General features: G+C 41.0%; 1 protein-coding gene across 1 annotated transcript; it reads left to right on the forward strand.

Moving 5' to 3' along the window:
* Positions 1-3,529: 3,529 nt before the first annotated feature.
* On the forward strand, positions 3,530-14,243 carry xaf1 (XIAP associated factor 1). The gene is made up of 7 exons (XM_034123765.1): positions 3,530-3,664; positions 5,279-5,414; positions 5,704-5,760; positions 6,369-6,597; positions 8,264-8,331; positions 8,623-8,925; positions 13,515-14,243. Exons 1-7 carry the CDS (start codon positions 3,627-3,629, stop codon positions 13,545-13,547), a joined length of 864 nt encoding a protein of 287 aa, XP_033979656.1. The 5' UTR covers positions 3,530-3,626; the 3' UTR covers positions 13,548-14,243.
* Positions 14,244-16,549: the final 2,306 nt, after the last annotated feature.

Genomic DNA, 16,549 nt, shown 5'->3' on the forward strand with positions numbered 1-16,549 from the left:
ACAGATTTGTCGCCTTTTTTTAAACAAACAAGAAGGACTCGTGGTGGATGTTTTTCTCAGGATTCGTAGCTAAAGTGCGGCGGCAAATTGGAGGATTTTTGCGGCTTTATCTACATTCAACTCTCAGCCTACAGTTCAATCACAAAGGACCTGGTTACAGCTTCAAAGACTGGTTACAAAAAAAAAGACTATTTAAAGACCTGGAACAAGAAGAATGATGATTGTTTCCTGACTTTATATCCACAGATAACTCACCAAATAACAAGCCATCACTCTGTACAGAAGAAAATGCAACTATGGGAGGTGGAGAATCACACATTTGTACGCAGTGTTAAATTAAAAAACATACTTTTGTATAAGCAATCTGTATAAAACAAAAAAAGAAGATATTTGTGCAGGTGAGAAGTATATCAGATGTTATGGGTGTATATCCTGAGAGTGCATGTCCCCCCCCCCCACCTGACCATCATTACACCTGGATCAATACAGATGGAGGACACACACACACACACTCACACACACACCATGAGTCTGTAGCTGCTATACTGCTGCTATCTCTTCCTCTCTGTTGGTCATCGTTTCCTGTTTGAATAAATACAGAGTTATCACTGTGCTTTGAGTCTGAGTTCAGGTGTGTGTGTGCGTGTGTGTGTGTGTGTGTGTGTGTGTGTGTGTGTGTGGAAGACGTACTCAGATCCTTAACTTGATTAAAAGTACTACTTTGTCACATTATACCACTGTGTGTGTGTGTGTGTGTGTGTGTGTGTGTGTGTGTGTGTGTGTGTGTGTGTGTGTGTGTGTGTGTGTGTGTGTGTGTGTGTGTGTAAACGTTGGATGGTTGACATCCATCTCTCCCTCTCTGCTTCCTCTCTCAATAAAAGCTGCAAAAACAAAGCAGAAATCAAACATCTCATTTATAATGCAGCAGCAACAAGCTGTGCAGAACACGAGGGGGTCCGTTAAAACAAGACCCCCAGTTACTATCAATCTGCCAGATAGAAACTGAGTATTTCTCCCAGTAAACATGGATCAGTGTATTCAAAAGTTAATACCTGCTTTTTGGGTTTAAAGAGTGCAACTTGTTTAAAAGCAGATGTTCTGTTTCTCTTTCTGAAAAGCCTCAGAACACACGACCAGCTGCTAGGGCCCCGGGCCCCGTGATAATGGCAGCCCACGGCTCCTAACACTAGGATGGGTCAAATGCAGAGAAACCGTTTCGTTACATAGCACCTGTACTACGTAATGACAATAGGTTGAATCTAATCTAATACAAACTAATAATTCTTCATGGACTGGGGGACAAAAATACGTCTGATGATATATACGTCTCAATACATATATACGAAACATAAAAAACAATGCTGCAAAGAGATGCAAAGTCAATCAATAAATTAATCAATCAAGCGATCAATGAGGTTTCGTGACAGTTGCACTATATTAGAATACAAAATATAGTTATATAACAGAAGAAGGTAAAGTCAAAACGTGAAATAAAAGTTCTTGTAGCCACAGGGACTTTTTGTACGTGATTTTCAGATCAAAAATATTTTTATTGCGTTTCGACAATGCTTAACCAGTGTTTGTCATTTAGAAATGGAAAGCAAAATATATGCGTATACAAATGAGACAGTGGTTTGTACTGATTGTATGTACAAAGAGAAAAATAAATAACGGAAAACACAAACAAACAATAACAACGACTAAAGTAATCTCCTTCACTGCCAATGAGCCTCATACGCACAAATATTCGCTAGAACTTTAGTTAAATGAATATATATGCATGTCATACATATGCACATACATATATGAAACATATACTTATACACACACACACACACACATGCCTAAGTTGCAGAAAAGCAAGCGAGTGTTGAAAGCATTTAAGAAAGGTCCCCAGGCTTCTTGAAATGTTCTGTTTGAGTGTAGAAGTGAATATCTGATCTTTTACAGCTCTAGTTTTTAAGAAGGGGTCAGGAGCCTTAGCATGTCTGTGATCATGTGACTAATGACTGACAACAAAAGCTTTCACTCAAATGTTGAACTGGCACAAAGAAAGTATTTATTAATGCCCTAAGGATTTCTGCAGAGCCAAAAAACATACGACTTTGATAGGGTTCATTCTCTGAAAAGGGGTGCGTCCAACTTGTCTATGCAACTTGAGATGCAAAATAACTAAAAAGAGACTCAAAATGTCAAAAGAAAGAGACTATATTAACAACATGAAACGTATACAAGATACAGAGATGTTACTTCTAATTCTCTTTAACAGAATAACACAGTAGTGGCTGACTCTTAGCCTCCTAGCCTCCTAGCCTCCTTCCTTCCTTTCCTCTTGCTGCTCTCCTGGTGTTTGTCGCCCCCTTGTGGCAGGTGTGCATGACAACAAAAGCTTTCACTCAAATGTTAAAGTGGACCTATCATGCTATATTTTAATAATATATTGTAGGGCCATACCTATATAAAACATGTCTGTGAAGTTTTTTTTTCAAAATACCAAACAGATCCTGCATTTTAGCCATGCCTCATTTCGCTCTATTTGCTCTCTTCCAGCCCTGTCTTCACAAGGGCTGATTCTGTGGCAAATGAGCTGCAGCTGACCACACCCTCCTTTGCAGGGGGGCGAGGCACGAGCGTCATGTTACCATGCTGTTACCATGCTGTTACCATGCTGTTACCATGCCACGCAACCTCTCATTCCCCTGATAGGTGGAGAGTTGCCCATATAGGCGGAGCTCCCTGTTTCTGACGTCAGAACAATTTCAAATCTGGATCAGTTTTTATCAGATCCGTTGCAGCCCCTTTTTTAGAGATTTGGGTATGGAGGAAAATAGAGAGGGTTGTGTTTTCTGACACTTGGTGAGTTCCCTGGAACACCGGGGACACATATTCATGTAGAAAAGACGTACAAAAGCGCATTTTGCATGATAGGTCCCCTTTAAACTGGCTCTTGTAATTTAAGAAAGTATTGATTTCTGCAGAGGGTTCAGTCTGAAAAGGGGTGCGTCCAACTTGTCTGGTGCAGTTTTAATATTTGGTTTGGATTGAGAGTCAAAGGTTACACAAAAGGATGCAACATGTGGTCAAAAAGATGCAAAAAAGAGACATTCACAAAATGAAACGTATATAAGCTACAGAGAGGTTACTTCTAATTCTCTTTAACAGAATAACACAGTATAGTGGCTAACTTCTCTCCTCCTAGCCTCCTTGCCTCCTAGCCTCCTTCCTTCTTTCCTTCCTTTCCTCCTGCTGCTCTCTTCAAATAGGCAAAGGTTATACAAAAGGATGCAACATGTGTACAAAAAGAGATGCAAAATAAGTCAAATTTCCAAAAAATAGACTATATTAATAACATGAAGCGCATATAAGCTACAGAACATGTTACTTCTAATTCTCTTTAACAGAATAACACAGTAGTGGCTAACTCCTCGCCTCCTCGCCTTCTCCTTCCTTCCTTTCCTCCTTCTCTCCCTGGTGTGTGTCGCCCCCGTGTGGCAGCTGTGCAGAATAACAGCAGGTGGAGGAAAATGATTTCACTTTCTATTCTGCTGAATGGAAACGAAGCTTTTAAGTCAGAAAGTTAAACTTGTTGTGCTTCCAGAGGCTCATTCTTCCAGGATTTCTGTCAAATGGAGAAGCAGGAGGCCACGCGCACCTGCGGGCAGTGGTGAGTTCAGGGACATCAGGTGCAAATCACTTTAAAAAGTGTGTTTTAAAGTCGTTTTTACGCGATCCAGTAAGGAACTCTTCAGTGTGGACAGGAGTTAAAGATGTATGTCAGTGAGATTGGTTGTATTTAACGAACAGCTAAAATATCAGAAAGCAGCGCTAAAGTCCTTATTGGTGCTTTATCTAAAAGGTTATCTGTAAATCTGAACACATTGTACGACAGAAATGCAGAATCAATGCTAAACTAAGGAGGAACACACATTCTTTCTAGTTGTTTGGCCTCTTTTTGTGGTGATTTTGAAACTTTTTGTAGTCGTTTTCTGTTGTTTTGGTCATTTCTGAAGCGTTGCTTTTAATCTCTGGTTGTTTTGGTAGTCACGATGTTGTTGCGTGTAGTTGTTGTGTTTCTCTTTGTGGTCATTTTGTTTGTAATTTGTATCAATTGTATTTAATACTTCTATTTGTGTGGTTTTGCCCCATTTTTTGGTCATTTGGTGTTTTTTTTGTAGTGGTTTTGTGTCACTTTTTATATGTTTATAGTCTTATGTATTAGTTTCGCATAATGACTTGTTTTTTTTTGTGTTTCTTTTGTTTAATTAGTCTTGTGTCAGATATAGTTTTACTTTTTGTTAGCAGATTTAGACTTATACCTTCTGTCTATCTGCAGCAGAAAGGTGACTATTCTCACAGTTCAAGTTTAGCCGTTCATCTCGGCGTTATTTATTAGATGCACACAAGTCGAGAGACATGAGAACCGACAAAGAAGGGGCGTGGCTCCAACTGTCATATACCCCCAGGTAGTGACATCACAATCATGTGCCACAGCGCTACCCAATGAACACAGTAGTAGTCGCAGCTACTTATATAAACAATATGGTACACAGTAATACATGGAGTCATACATATCTCTGTATGTTATACCTCAACACTTTTGTTTCACTGTTGTCTGCAGACTGAGAGGAAACTCAGTCACTTTCAATTTCTATATTTAGATTGACCTAAGACAGGTTTTGTAATCAGAGAACATGACGACAGACATATGATCATGTGATCAAACTGTCAAAACAACAACAGAAAAAATAATTGTCAGTTTTCCAGATCAATATATATAAGGAACTCCGTGGATTGCTACAGGAAGGACTAATGTTTGAATATGTTTGCCATTAAAGTTTCTAGTTGAGATAATTAAGAAATCTATATCTGTTTAAACTCCTGTCACCATAAGGGACTGTATAAAGAATATTTAAAAGCGAAGGGGTTTTAATCTCCAAGCAGATTTTCTTCTACGTCAATAAAATAAAAATATTATGATTAAAATAATTATACAAATAAATTATAATAATACAAAACTGCCTTAAAAATAATTTAATTAATACATTGAAAATAAGTAAAAAAATAAATATTAAGCATTATATTAAAATAACCATGGTGTGATTTTTTAAGAGGATCCGCGCCAAACAAGGACCTTTTGTTAAGTCTGTTGAAGGCTGTGACTTTCCTGCAGCTCCATAATACTTCATTCAGATATTCTCACGTATTTAATTCAAATGTTGTACTTATTTCTAGACAATATTTTTATTTTGAATCAACTTGTCCCTCTCTCCTCCCACAGCCACAAAGAAGTAGCAGAGGTAAACTTTGCTCTGCATGAAACTCACTGCAGCCGCTTCCTGGTGGTCTGCCCCGACTGTGAGGAAACTGTTCCTCGAGAACAACTGGACACACACAGGGAGGAGCAACACACAGAGGTACACACACACACACACACACACACACACACACACACACACACACACACACACACACACACCTAAACAGCTGCATTCCCACTACAGCACTGGTCTACCTGCATCCTCAAAACAGCCTTACGACATTTTTTGTCGTAATTTTCCCTCTTTTATCTCTGACTTAATATTGCTGTTTGTTAAAGTTAAAAGCCGTATTGAATGCTAATTTTATTTTATTGGCATGTCTCACACACACACACACTCACACACACATACTCACACGTGGGTTTACAGCTGTGTTTGTTTGCAGGTGAGATGCTCCAGGTGTCACCAGAAGATGGAGCGATGTCAGCTGTTGGACCATGAGGTGAGGCTGGTGGTTCAAGATCTGAGTACTTCTACTTTTTATTGCACAGTTTTACTTTAAAGGGGACCTATCATGCAAAATGCACTTTTGTACGTCTTTTCTACATGAATATGTGTCCCCGGTGTTCCAGGGAACTCACCAAGTGTCAGAAAACACAACCCCCTCTATTTTCCTCCATACCCAAATCTCTAAAAAAGGGGCTGCAACGGATCTGATAAAAACTGATCCAGATTTGAACACTGTCCTGACGTCAGGACGGTGGCGCTACGGCTATTGGGCCAACTCCACCAATCAGGAGGAGACAGCCACGGCCATTGCCGTTCGAAAGCGCTGGAGACGCTGTAGTACATATGCCAGGCCAGTAGATGGTGCTGTTCTCATTGAATCTGCCCAGAGCTAGAAATGGTCAAATTGAGCAAAATGAGGCATGGCTAAAATGCATGATCTGTTTGGTATTTTGGAGAAAAAAAAGTATAAATATGCCTTATATAGGTATGGTCCTACACTATATTATTAAAATATAGCATGATAGGTCCACTTTAAATAATAAAATATCCTGAATATTGCCCAGGACCTTCCCTCCTCTGATCAGCTGTTCTCTCTCTCAGTCTGCTGAGTGTGAGCAGCGTCTGCAGGTCTGTCTCTTCTGTGATCTGGAGCTTCCTGTGAAGGACCTGCAGGATCACTCTGTGGCGTGTGGGAGTCGAACAGAGCTCTGCGGGGACTGCGGACGCTACGTCACTCTGAAGCTGCTGAACGAACACACCTCCACCTGCCCGGGGACTCAGAGCGGATCAGAGCCTGCTGAGAGCACCAGAGGACTGACACCTCATAAAGGTAAGAGGAGGTTAGGGTAACTTTTATAAAGTGGTGCTGGGATGACGCATTTCTACACAAAAAAGCCCTTTTAGATTATTGCAATTGCTAATGTTGGGCTATAAAGGAACTACAGCACGGTCACATGACTTCACGTCACCAACGCTAAGCTAAAGGTGGCTAATGTTGGGCTATAAAGGAACTACAGCACGGTCACATGACTTCACGTCACCAACGCTAAGCTAAAGGTGGCTAATGTCGGGCTATAAAGGAACTACAGCACGGTCACATGACTTCACGTCACCACCGCTAAGCTAAAGGTGGCTAATGTTGGGCTATAAAGGAACTACAGCACGGTCACATGACTTCACGTCACCACCGCTAAGCTAAAGGTGGCTAATGTTGGGCTATAAAGGAACTACAGCATGGTCACATGACTTCACGTCACCACCGCTAAGCTAAAGGCGGCTAATGTTGGGCTATAAAGGAACTACAGCACGGTCACATGACTTCACATCACCAACGCTAAGCTAAAGGTGGCTAATGTTGGGTTATAAAGGAACTACAGCACGGTCACATGACTTCACGTCACCACCGCTAAGCTAAAGGTTGCTAATGTTGGGCTATAAAGGAACTACAGCACGGTCACATGACTCCACGTCACCACCGCTAAGCTAAAGGAGGCTAATGTTGGGCTATAAAGGAACTACAGCACGGTCACATGACTCCACGTCACCACCGCTAAGCTAAAGGCGGCTAATGTTGGGCTATAAGGAACTACAGCACGGTCACATGACTTCACATCACCACCGCTAAGCTAAAGGCGGCTAATGTTGGGCTATAAAGGAACTACAGCACGGTCACATGACTTCACGTCACCACCGCTAAGCTAAAGGTGGCTAATGTCGGGCTATAAAGGAACTACAGCACGGTCACATGACTTCACGTCACCACCGCTAAGCTAAAGGTTGCTAATGTTGGGCTATAAAGGAACTACACCACGGTCACATGACTCCACGTCACCACCGCTAAGCTAAAGGAGGCTAATGTTGGGCTATAAAGGAACTACAGCACGGTCACATGACTCCACGTCACCACCGCTAAGCTAAAGGCGGCTAATGTTGGGCTATAAAGGAACTACAGCACGGTCACATGACTTCACGTCACCACCGCTAAGCTAAAGGCGGCTAATGTTGGGCTATAAAGGAACTACAGCACGGTCACATGACTTCACGTCACCACCGCTAAGCTAAAGGTGGCTAATGTCGGGCTATAAAGGAACTACAGCACGGTCACATGACTTCACGTCACCTCCGCTAAGCTAAAGGCGGCTAATGTTGGGCTATAAAGGAACTACAGCACGGTCACATGACTTCACGTCACCAACGCTAAGCTAAAGGTGGCTAATGTTGGGCTATAAAGGAACTATAGAACGGTCACATGACTTCACGTCACCAACGCTAAGCTAAAGGTGGCTAATGTTGGTCTATAAAGGAACTACAGCACGGTCACATGACTTCACGTCACCACCGCTAAGCTAAAGGAGGCTAATGTTGGGCCTGATGACATTTAGTCGTCACATTTAGACACTTGTTAGCAACTGCCGTTTTTAAATACAACAGTTACTGATGTATTTTATCTTGTCTGTTTTTTAAACAATTCCCATATCTCTTCCCCTTTTTTACAGAAACTATAACAGTGAATTGTACCAGATGTTTGGCCTCATTTCCAATCGAGGACATAGAGCAACACGAGGTATAAATCTTCTTCTATGTCAACAATCACATTTGGTTTTAAACATCAAAGTAATATTTATATCTATATACGATAATACGATAGGATAATACTTTAATGGTCAAATCAAGTCTGAAATGCTCCTTGCATCACAGCAGCTCCATGTGTAACATCAACAGACACATATCAAGACACAATACAAACAACAAACATTTAACATAACAGCACAATCACTGAGAGAAAACCTGCTCAAAGAGCCTGCAGCGTGCATTTGATCTGGACTCAGCTCTGTATACATTTCCTCCAAACCAGATGGAGTGTGTTTCCTCGTCATCCTCCAGGAGGCTGCAGGATGACAAGGATGAAGAGGGGGATGACGAAGAGGATAAGGACGAGGATGAAGAGGAGGATGAGGATAAGCCAGAAGAGGAAGAGCGGAATGGGTGGGATGTTGCAGAGCGGGGGGCCACTGCCTCCAAAACCCCCCACTTCCTGTCAAAGAGACCCAGCAGAGACCCCAGAGGTGATACATTTGAGGAAGAAGACCCGGATCAGATCAGCTGTTGCCCTCACTGCCACCTGGCTCTGCCCCTCCCCACTCTGCGCTGGCACCAGGTAACTGCATTCATAATGTGACAAAGTACACACATCCTTTACTCAAGTAGAAGTACAGATACTCGTGTTTAAAAATACTCTGGTAAAAGTAGAAGTACTGGCTAAACTTCTTTACTCAAGTCAAAGTAAAGAGGGCTTTGAAATGTACTTCAGTAAAAAGTACCCATAACTAGCAGCTGTTTTAAAGAGTACCTGACCTCCCTTTATATTAATAGAACAATAATGTCATTGTTAGCTAATGAATGTTTCCATGCTGAACAACGGCAACATGACAACGTTTTCATTGGTCCCTCTTCTTTAGAGAAGACCAGGAAATGATGGATACACGGATCGTGTTCAAATCAATAGGCACGCAATGACTCTAAATAATAATGATCACGCCACCAAACACACATTCAAACTAAAGGAACCAGCCTGTTTGGAAAATGTAAGAAGTAGAAAGTACAGGTATTTGTGTTCAACATGTAAGAAGTAGAAAGTACAGGTATTTGTGTTCAAAATGTAAGAAGTAGAAAGTACAGGTATTTGTGTTCAACATGTAAGAAGTAGAAAGTACAGGTATTTGTGTTCAACATGTAAGAAGTAGAAAGTACAGGTATTTGTGTTCAACATGTAAGAAGTAGAAAGTTCAGGTATTTGGGTTCAAAATGTGAGAAGTAGAAAGTACAGGTATTTGTGTTCAACATGTAAGAAGTAGAAAGTACAGGTATTTGTACGGTGGCCCGGAAGTGCAAGACACCACAGCATTTCACAAAACACCACAGCATTTCAGAAAACACTACAGCATTTCAGAAAACACCGCAGCATTTCACATTGGACGGAAAGGGTATTCCTTTAGGGAGAACACTTCTTGTTTGTGATTGGACAGAGCCAGCCAGAGAAGCACTGCTGTGATTGGTTGTTTTTGCTGCCAGTCAAGAAATCTGGCTATGTCATGGAGAATACAGTCGCTGCTTTATTTATGTCTGTATGACGCTGTTGTGAGTGTGGACGGAGCAGATACAGGTTAGTTTAGCCTGATCGATCCGCCCCCTCTCCAGCACGTCTTGTTTGAATGACAGGAGTAAACACTGACAGCTGCGGTGAAACTCGAGCGATTAGAGCGATGCGAAAAAAACATGAATTAATGCTTTATTAATTCATGGTTTTTAAGGGGCTTATCTCCATGTAAATACTATGGTAGACTACCCAATATTCGCATCGCTCTAATCCCTCGAGTTTCACGGCGGCTGTCAGCTGTGTTTGCTCCTGTCATTCAAACAAGACGCGCTGGAGAGGGGGCGGGGCGTATCTCCATGTAAATCCTATGGGAGATACCAACTACAACAAAATGAACATATTGACCGTGATTTAATTGTAATACACGTTTCAAAGTGATGCCGAAGTAACTACATACTGATACCGGTTAGTAAAAACCATGAATTAATGCTTTGACAAGTCTGCAGACAAGAGGGCAGGCGAAAAGCTTTTAAAATGCGTGTTTTCTGAATGGAATCGGATCCATCAGGCTAAACTAACCTGTAGCTGCTCCGTCCACACTCACAACAGCGTCATACAGACATAAATAAAGCAGCGACTGTATTCGCCATGACACAGGCAGTCTGTGGTTTGTACTTGTTTAACTTTTGTCCAGTTTCTGAACAGATATGAGGAGCTGTGAGCTCTGAGTGTGTGCTAGCAGCTAACGGTTGATGTGTTGGGACATGTTGCGCTGTCGGGTGCTGACCAATCACGAAGCGTCATTTCTTGACTGGCAGCAAAAACAACCAATCACAGCAGTGCTTCTCTGGCTGGCTCTGTCCAATCACAAACAAGAAGTGTTCTCCCTAAAGGAATACCCTTTCCGTCCAATGTGAAATGCTGTGGTGTTTTCTGAAATGCTGTAGTGTTTTCTGAAATGCTGTGGTGTTTTCTGAAATGCTGTGGTGTTTTGTGAAATGCTGTAGCGTTTTGTGAAATGCTGTTGTGTCTTGCACTTCCGGGCCACCGTATATTTGTGTTCAAAATGTAAGAAGTAGAAAGTACAGGTATTTGTGTTCAACATGTAAGAAGTAGAAAGTACAGGTATTTGTGTTCAACATGTAAGAAGTAGAAAGTTCAGGTATTTGGGTTCAAAATGTGAGAAGTAGAAAGTACAGGTATTTGTGTTCAACATGTAAGAAGTAGAAAGTACAGGTATTTGTACGGTGGCCCGGAAGTGCAAGACACCACAGCATTTCACAAAACACCACAGCATTTCAGAAAACACTACAGCATTTCAGAAAACACCGCAGCATTTCACATTGGACGGAAAGGGTATTCCTTTAGGGAGAACACTTCTTGTTTGTGATTGGACAGAGCCAGCCAGAGAAGCACTGCTGTGATTGGTTGTTTTTGCTGCCAGTCAAGAAATCTGGCTATGTCATGGAGAATACAGTCGCTGCTTTATTTATGTCTGTATGACGCTGTTGTGAGTGTGGACGGAGCAGATACAGGTTAGTTTAGCCTGATCGATCCGCCCCCTCTCCAGCACGTCTTGTTTGAATGACAGGAGTAAACACTGACAGCTGCGGTGAAACTCGAGCGATTAGAGCGATGCGAAAAAAAACATGAATTAATGCTTTATTAATTCATGGTTTTTAAGGGGCTTATCTCCATGTAAATACTATGGTAGACTACCCAATATTCGCATCGCTCTAATCCCTCGAGTTTCACGGCGGCTGTCAGCTGTGTTTGCTCCTGTCATTCAAACAAGACGCGCTGGAGAGGGGGCGGGGCGTATCTCCATGTAAATCCTATGGGAGATACCAACTACAACAAAATGAACATATTGACCGTGATTTAATTGTAATACACGTTTCAAAGTGATGCCGAAGTAACTACATACTGATACCGGTTAGTAAAAACCATGAATTAATGCTTTGACAAGTCTGCAGACAAGAGGGCAGGCGAAAAGCTTTTAAAAATGCGTGTTTTCTGAATGGAATCGGATCCATCAGGCTAAACTAACCTGTAGCTGCTCCGTCCACACTCACAACAGCGTCATACAGACATAAATAAAGCAGCGACTGTATTCGCCATGACACAGGCAGTCTGTGGTTTGTACTTGTTTAACTTTTGTCCAGTTTCTGAACAGATATGAGGAGCTGTGAGCTCTGAGTGTGTGCTAGCAGCTAACGGTTGATGTGTTGGGACATGTTGCGCTGTCGGGTGCTGACCAATCACGAAGCGTCATTTCTTGACTGGCAGCAAAAACAACCAATCACAGCAGTGCTTCTCTGGCTGGCTCTGTCCAATCACAAACAAGAAGTGTTCTCCCTAAAGGAATACCCTTTCCGTCCAATGTGAAATGCTGTGGTGTTTTCTGAAATGCTGTAGTGTTTTCTGAAATGCTGTGGTGTTTTCTGAAATGCTGTGGTGTTTTGTGAAATGCTGTAGCGTTTTGTGAAATGCTGTTGTGTCTTGCACTTCCGGGCCACCGTATATTTGTGTTCAAAATGTAAGAAGTAGAAAGTACAGGTATTTGTGTTCAACATGTAAGAAGTAGAAAGTACAGGTATTTGTGTTCAACATGTAAGAAGTAGAAAGTACAGGTATTTGTGTTCAACATGTAAGAAGTAGAAAGTACAGGTATTTGGGTTCAAAATGTAAGAAGTAGAAAGTACAGGTATTTGGGTTCAAAATGTAAGAAGTAGAAAGTACAGGTATTTGTGTTCAACATGTAAGAAATAAAAGTAAAAGGTCGTCAGAAAAATAAGTAGTGGAGTAAAGTACTGATACCAGAAAAATGTACTTAAGTACAGTAACAAAGTATTTGTACTCCACTACTTCCCACCTCTGTTGAATACTAGTTAAATATTAAAATTCTAAGCTGGGTGTGTTTTTTATTGTATTATTGGCATGATTTTGACTGTGTTTAGAGTCAGTATGTTAGCACAGTTGCAGATTGAAAACCCACCTGCTACGACTTCACATTGGCAAATAAAAAAAGGAAATCAAAACCTTATCATTTAGTTTACGCAAAATGTTCCAAAGCGACTGACGATAATGTGTAATCAACCATGAAGATACAAACCAAGAAACACTCAGGAAAGCTAGTACAAGTACATAAGCATTGATAAGACAAACCTGTCTAGAGTGCAAAGTACACAGGTAAGTAAAGTACTTAAGTACAATTTTGAGATACTTGTACTTTACTTGAGTATTTCCATTTCATGCTACTTTAAACTTCTACTCTAGTAACTAGTAGGCATTAGTCAAAAATAAAATATAGAAATAAATCCTAACATTTACAATAACTCCAGAGCGTTGTAAAGTCTAAAAATGTAACATCAACTCATATAGCTGCAATCATTTCCAAACTTCAGATGTTTTCCTCCATATTCAATATTTTAAAGCAGTTTCCCTAAAGACAGGCGATACAGAACCACACGCTGCTTTCATGTGACCACAACAAGAAGCATAGCATGATAACATCGTCAAATCATCAAGAGACGTTCAAAAGCAGTGAAAGAAGCTTCAGATTTTAAATAAAGGACACTCAGTGCAGCCCTAGTTTGTATACATTGTAAAACAAAATGTTAAAATGATTCTTCTTCCTCTGTTTTTAGGCGAAGTGCCAAATCCACGTCGGCTTGAAGTGAAGAGAAAGATCCTGAGAACAAACTGTTTCAATCAGGAGAAATATTGAACCTGTTCAGATGTGTTTCATTACTTTCTGTTTAAATGTTAGTTAACATTCAGTTTCTGGATTTAAAGGCCCTTTAATTTGACTGCATGACTTTGTGGTTAATACTGTTTCATATACATTATTACATCTGTAATACTACTCATACAGTAAAGTTCCTTTGTTAAATACTCATTCAGATACTACAGTAATGCTTAATACTTCTGTATGAATCATTTCACTTTCATTCAGCAACGTCTTGAGAAATGTCCACTGTTTGTGCGACATTAACTCAGCTGCTGCTAAAGTTAAAAGTTTACGTTCCAAAATATGAAATGCCTTACTTTCTGATTCACACTTTAGAATATATATAAACTGCAGGAGAAAACTCCATTTAGAAACCTTTGGATGCATTTTATTTTGGGGTCAAACCGTATTTCGTCTTCTTGGTTTGTTTCTAGTTGTTGTTCATCTCTGCTTTTCTTTTTGTTTAACCTAACAACAACAACCTGCTCCTACAGTTTCTTTTATTCAAAATAAAGCTTTCCTTCTGCGGGAAATCCCTACTTTATGTTCAAATGTAGTTTACATTCAGTTTCTGGATTGAATGGCTTTTTAATTTGACTGCATGACTTTTGTGCTTGCCTTCATAAAGATGGTTAAAACTGTAAAACTGGTGTATTTAATGTGAGCTGGAGATGAAGAAGATGCACGTGATGAAGACCGTGATTTGTCTTTTGATGGTTTTATAAAACCGTCAAAAGCAGAATGAAACAGCAGAGGCAGGTATAAGAGTGTAACAAAAAGAGAGTTTTAATTAAAGCTGTTACTAAATAAACACAAAAACTGCAGGAGCAGGCGAGGTTAGACAAGAAGGAACGAACGAAGCAAACAGAAAACTTTGCAGCTGACTAGAGGATTCTTAGTGAGACTTTGACTGCATACTGAGAACCAATCACTGATCAGAACCTGCTGATCGAGTTTTAAGCAGACACACCCTTTCCAATTCACACACACGCATTCTTTCCAATCCGCACACACACACCCTTTCCAATGCACAAACACACACACACACACACACACACACACACACACACACACACACACACACACACACACACACACACACACACACACACACACACACACACACACACAGAATCAGAATACCTTCATTAGTCCCAAAGAGGGGACATTTACGTAGTTACAGCAGAAAAGAGCCAAAGACATCTTAATGTTACCTGCATTAAAAAGTATTAAAGTAAAAAAATGAGATATGATATAATACAAAAATATAATAAAAATAAAAAGTTACACGATTTACAAAATACACATCCTGTAACAGTAGGATTTAGCAGCCAGGTATATATTGCACAGTTATTAACGGCATATATATATATTGCACATATAGCACATATTGCACATAGTTGGTTGGTATTTAACAGCAAGGGGTGTTATAGTCTGTGTTGTTGTGTGTGTGTGTGTGTGGGGGGGGGGGGGGGTCTACTAGGGGGCTGTGCTGGTTGTATAGTCTGACAGGAAGGAAGGACCTGCGGTGTCTCTCCGTGACAGCGGGGTTGCAGCAGCCTGTCGCTGAAGGAGCTGCAGTGCACAGTGAGGACAGAACAGAGTCATGAAGTGTCTGAAGGAGTGCCCCCTGCACCCCGAAAGACCTCAGTCTCCTCAGCAGAAAGAGTCTGCTCTGTCCCTTCTTGTACAGAGCAGCAGAATTATCAGTCCAGTCCAGTTTATTGTTCAGATGAACACCCAGGTATTTGTAAGATTTCCCGATCTCAATGTCCGCTCCCTGGATGTTCACTGTGTTGGCACCGTCTGAATCCACCACCAGCTCCTTGGTGTGTCTAACGCAGCCAGTGTAGTTATTTGACCCAGCACTGATTTTGAGTGATTAGGTCACATGACCTGGAAGTTATTGAAGACATTTGCTCATTTTTCCATCAAAATATTAATATAAAATATTTAGAGGGTGAACATGCAATAAAAAGAGGTGTGTCCTACGCAGCCAGTGTAGTTATTTGATACATAGCTTATTTTTGAGTGATTAGATCACATGACCTGGTAATTATTGAAGCAATATGCTAATTTCCCCATAAATAATACTAATAAAACATATTTAAAGTATTAAAATGCAATAAAAAGAGGTGTGTTCAACAAATGTATGCTCTAGAGTGGATTTGTTTCACATTCACACGATCGGGAAGCTGTCGATTTATTAAAAAGAACATTGTTCTTGTGTAATTGAAAAGTCATTTGTTGATGGTCCCTAAGTGAAAGTCTCGTTTCGCGGAGGAGATCTCGCCGTTGTTATACAGACAACAGCAGGGGATACTGACGCTGCTGGCTGGACTACATCTCAGAGCAAGGGCGCCGGAAGCGGGGGGGCCAGGGGGACCCCCACTTTTCAGCCCTGCCCCACATTTTCGCAGCGGCGGATGCCGTGGAACACTGTACAAATCCCGTTTCAATAATTCCCCTCTACTCTAAAGTCGCATCTAAACCGCGATCTGATATAGCTGTGTATATTTTGTTATGTTTGATTGTTATATTCAATCTCATTAGCTACAGGCATCTTTTAAGCTTGTAAAGCTCTCACTCGCCACTCTGCTGTTCCACAGCGCCGCTTCCCCTCCCTCTGCTGAAATTATGAATGTAAGGCGTATAGTAATCATAGATAACACGGCAGGGTCCGTTACAGTTTGTTTTTATCTGATTTCAAATAAACAAAGTCTTGGCTTTCAGAATATTAAACTTGTTTCGGCAAATTCAGATGATAAATACAACTTTGAAGCTTGTAACGGCATAATTACAAGCGGAGAACGGAGTAACTTTACGTCACTGCAGGCATTATAACAGCCGGTGTTTCTCGTGAGTGTTCTCCCCGGGAAACAAACACAATACACACAAACGCAAAAATACACAAACACACACGTATATACACACACACACTCGCGGGCTTCC

The sequence above is a fragment of the Trematomus bernacchii genome, unplaced genomic scaffold, assembly GCF_902827165.1.
Source record: "Trematomus bernacchii unplaced genomic scaffold, fTreBer1.1, whole genome shotgun sequence".
Lineage (NCBI taxonomy): Eukaryota > Metazoa > Chordata > Actinopteri > Perciformes > Nototheniidae > Trematomus > Trematomus bernacchii.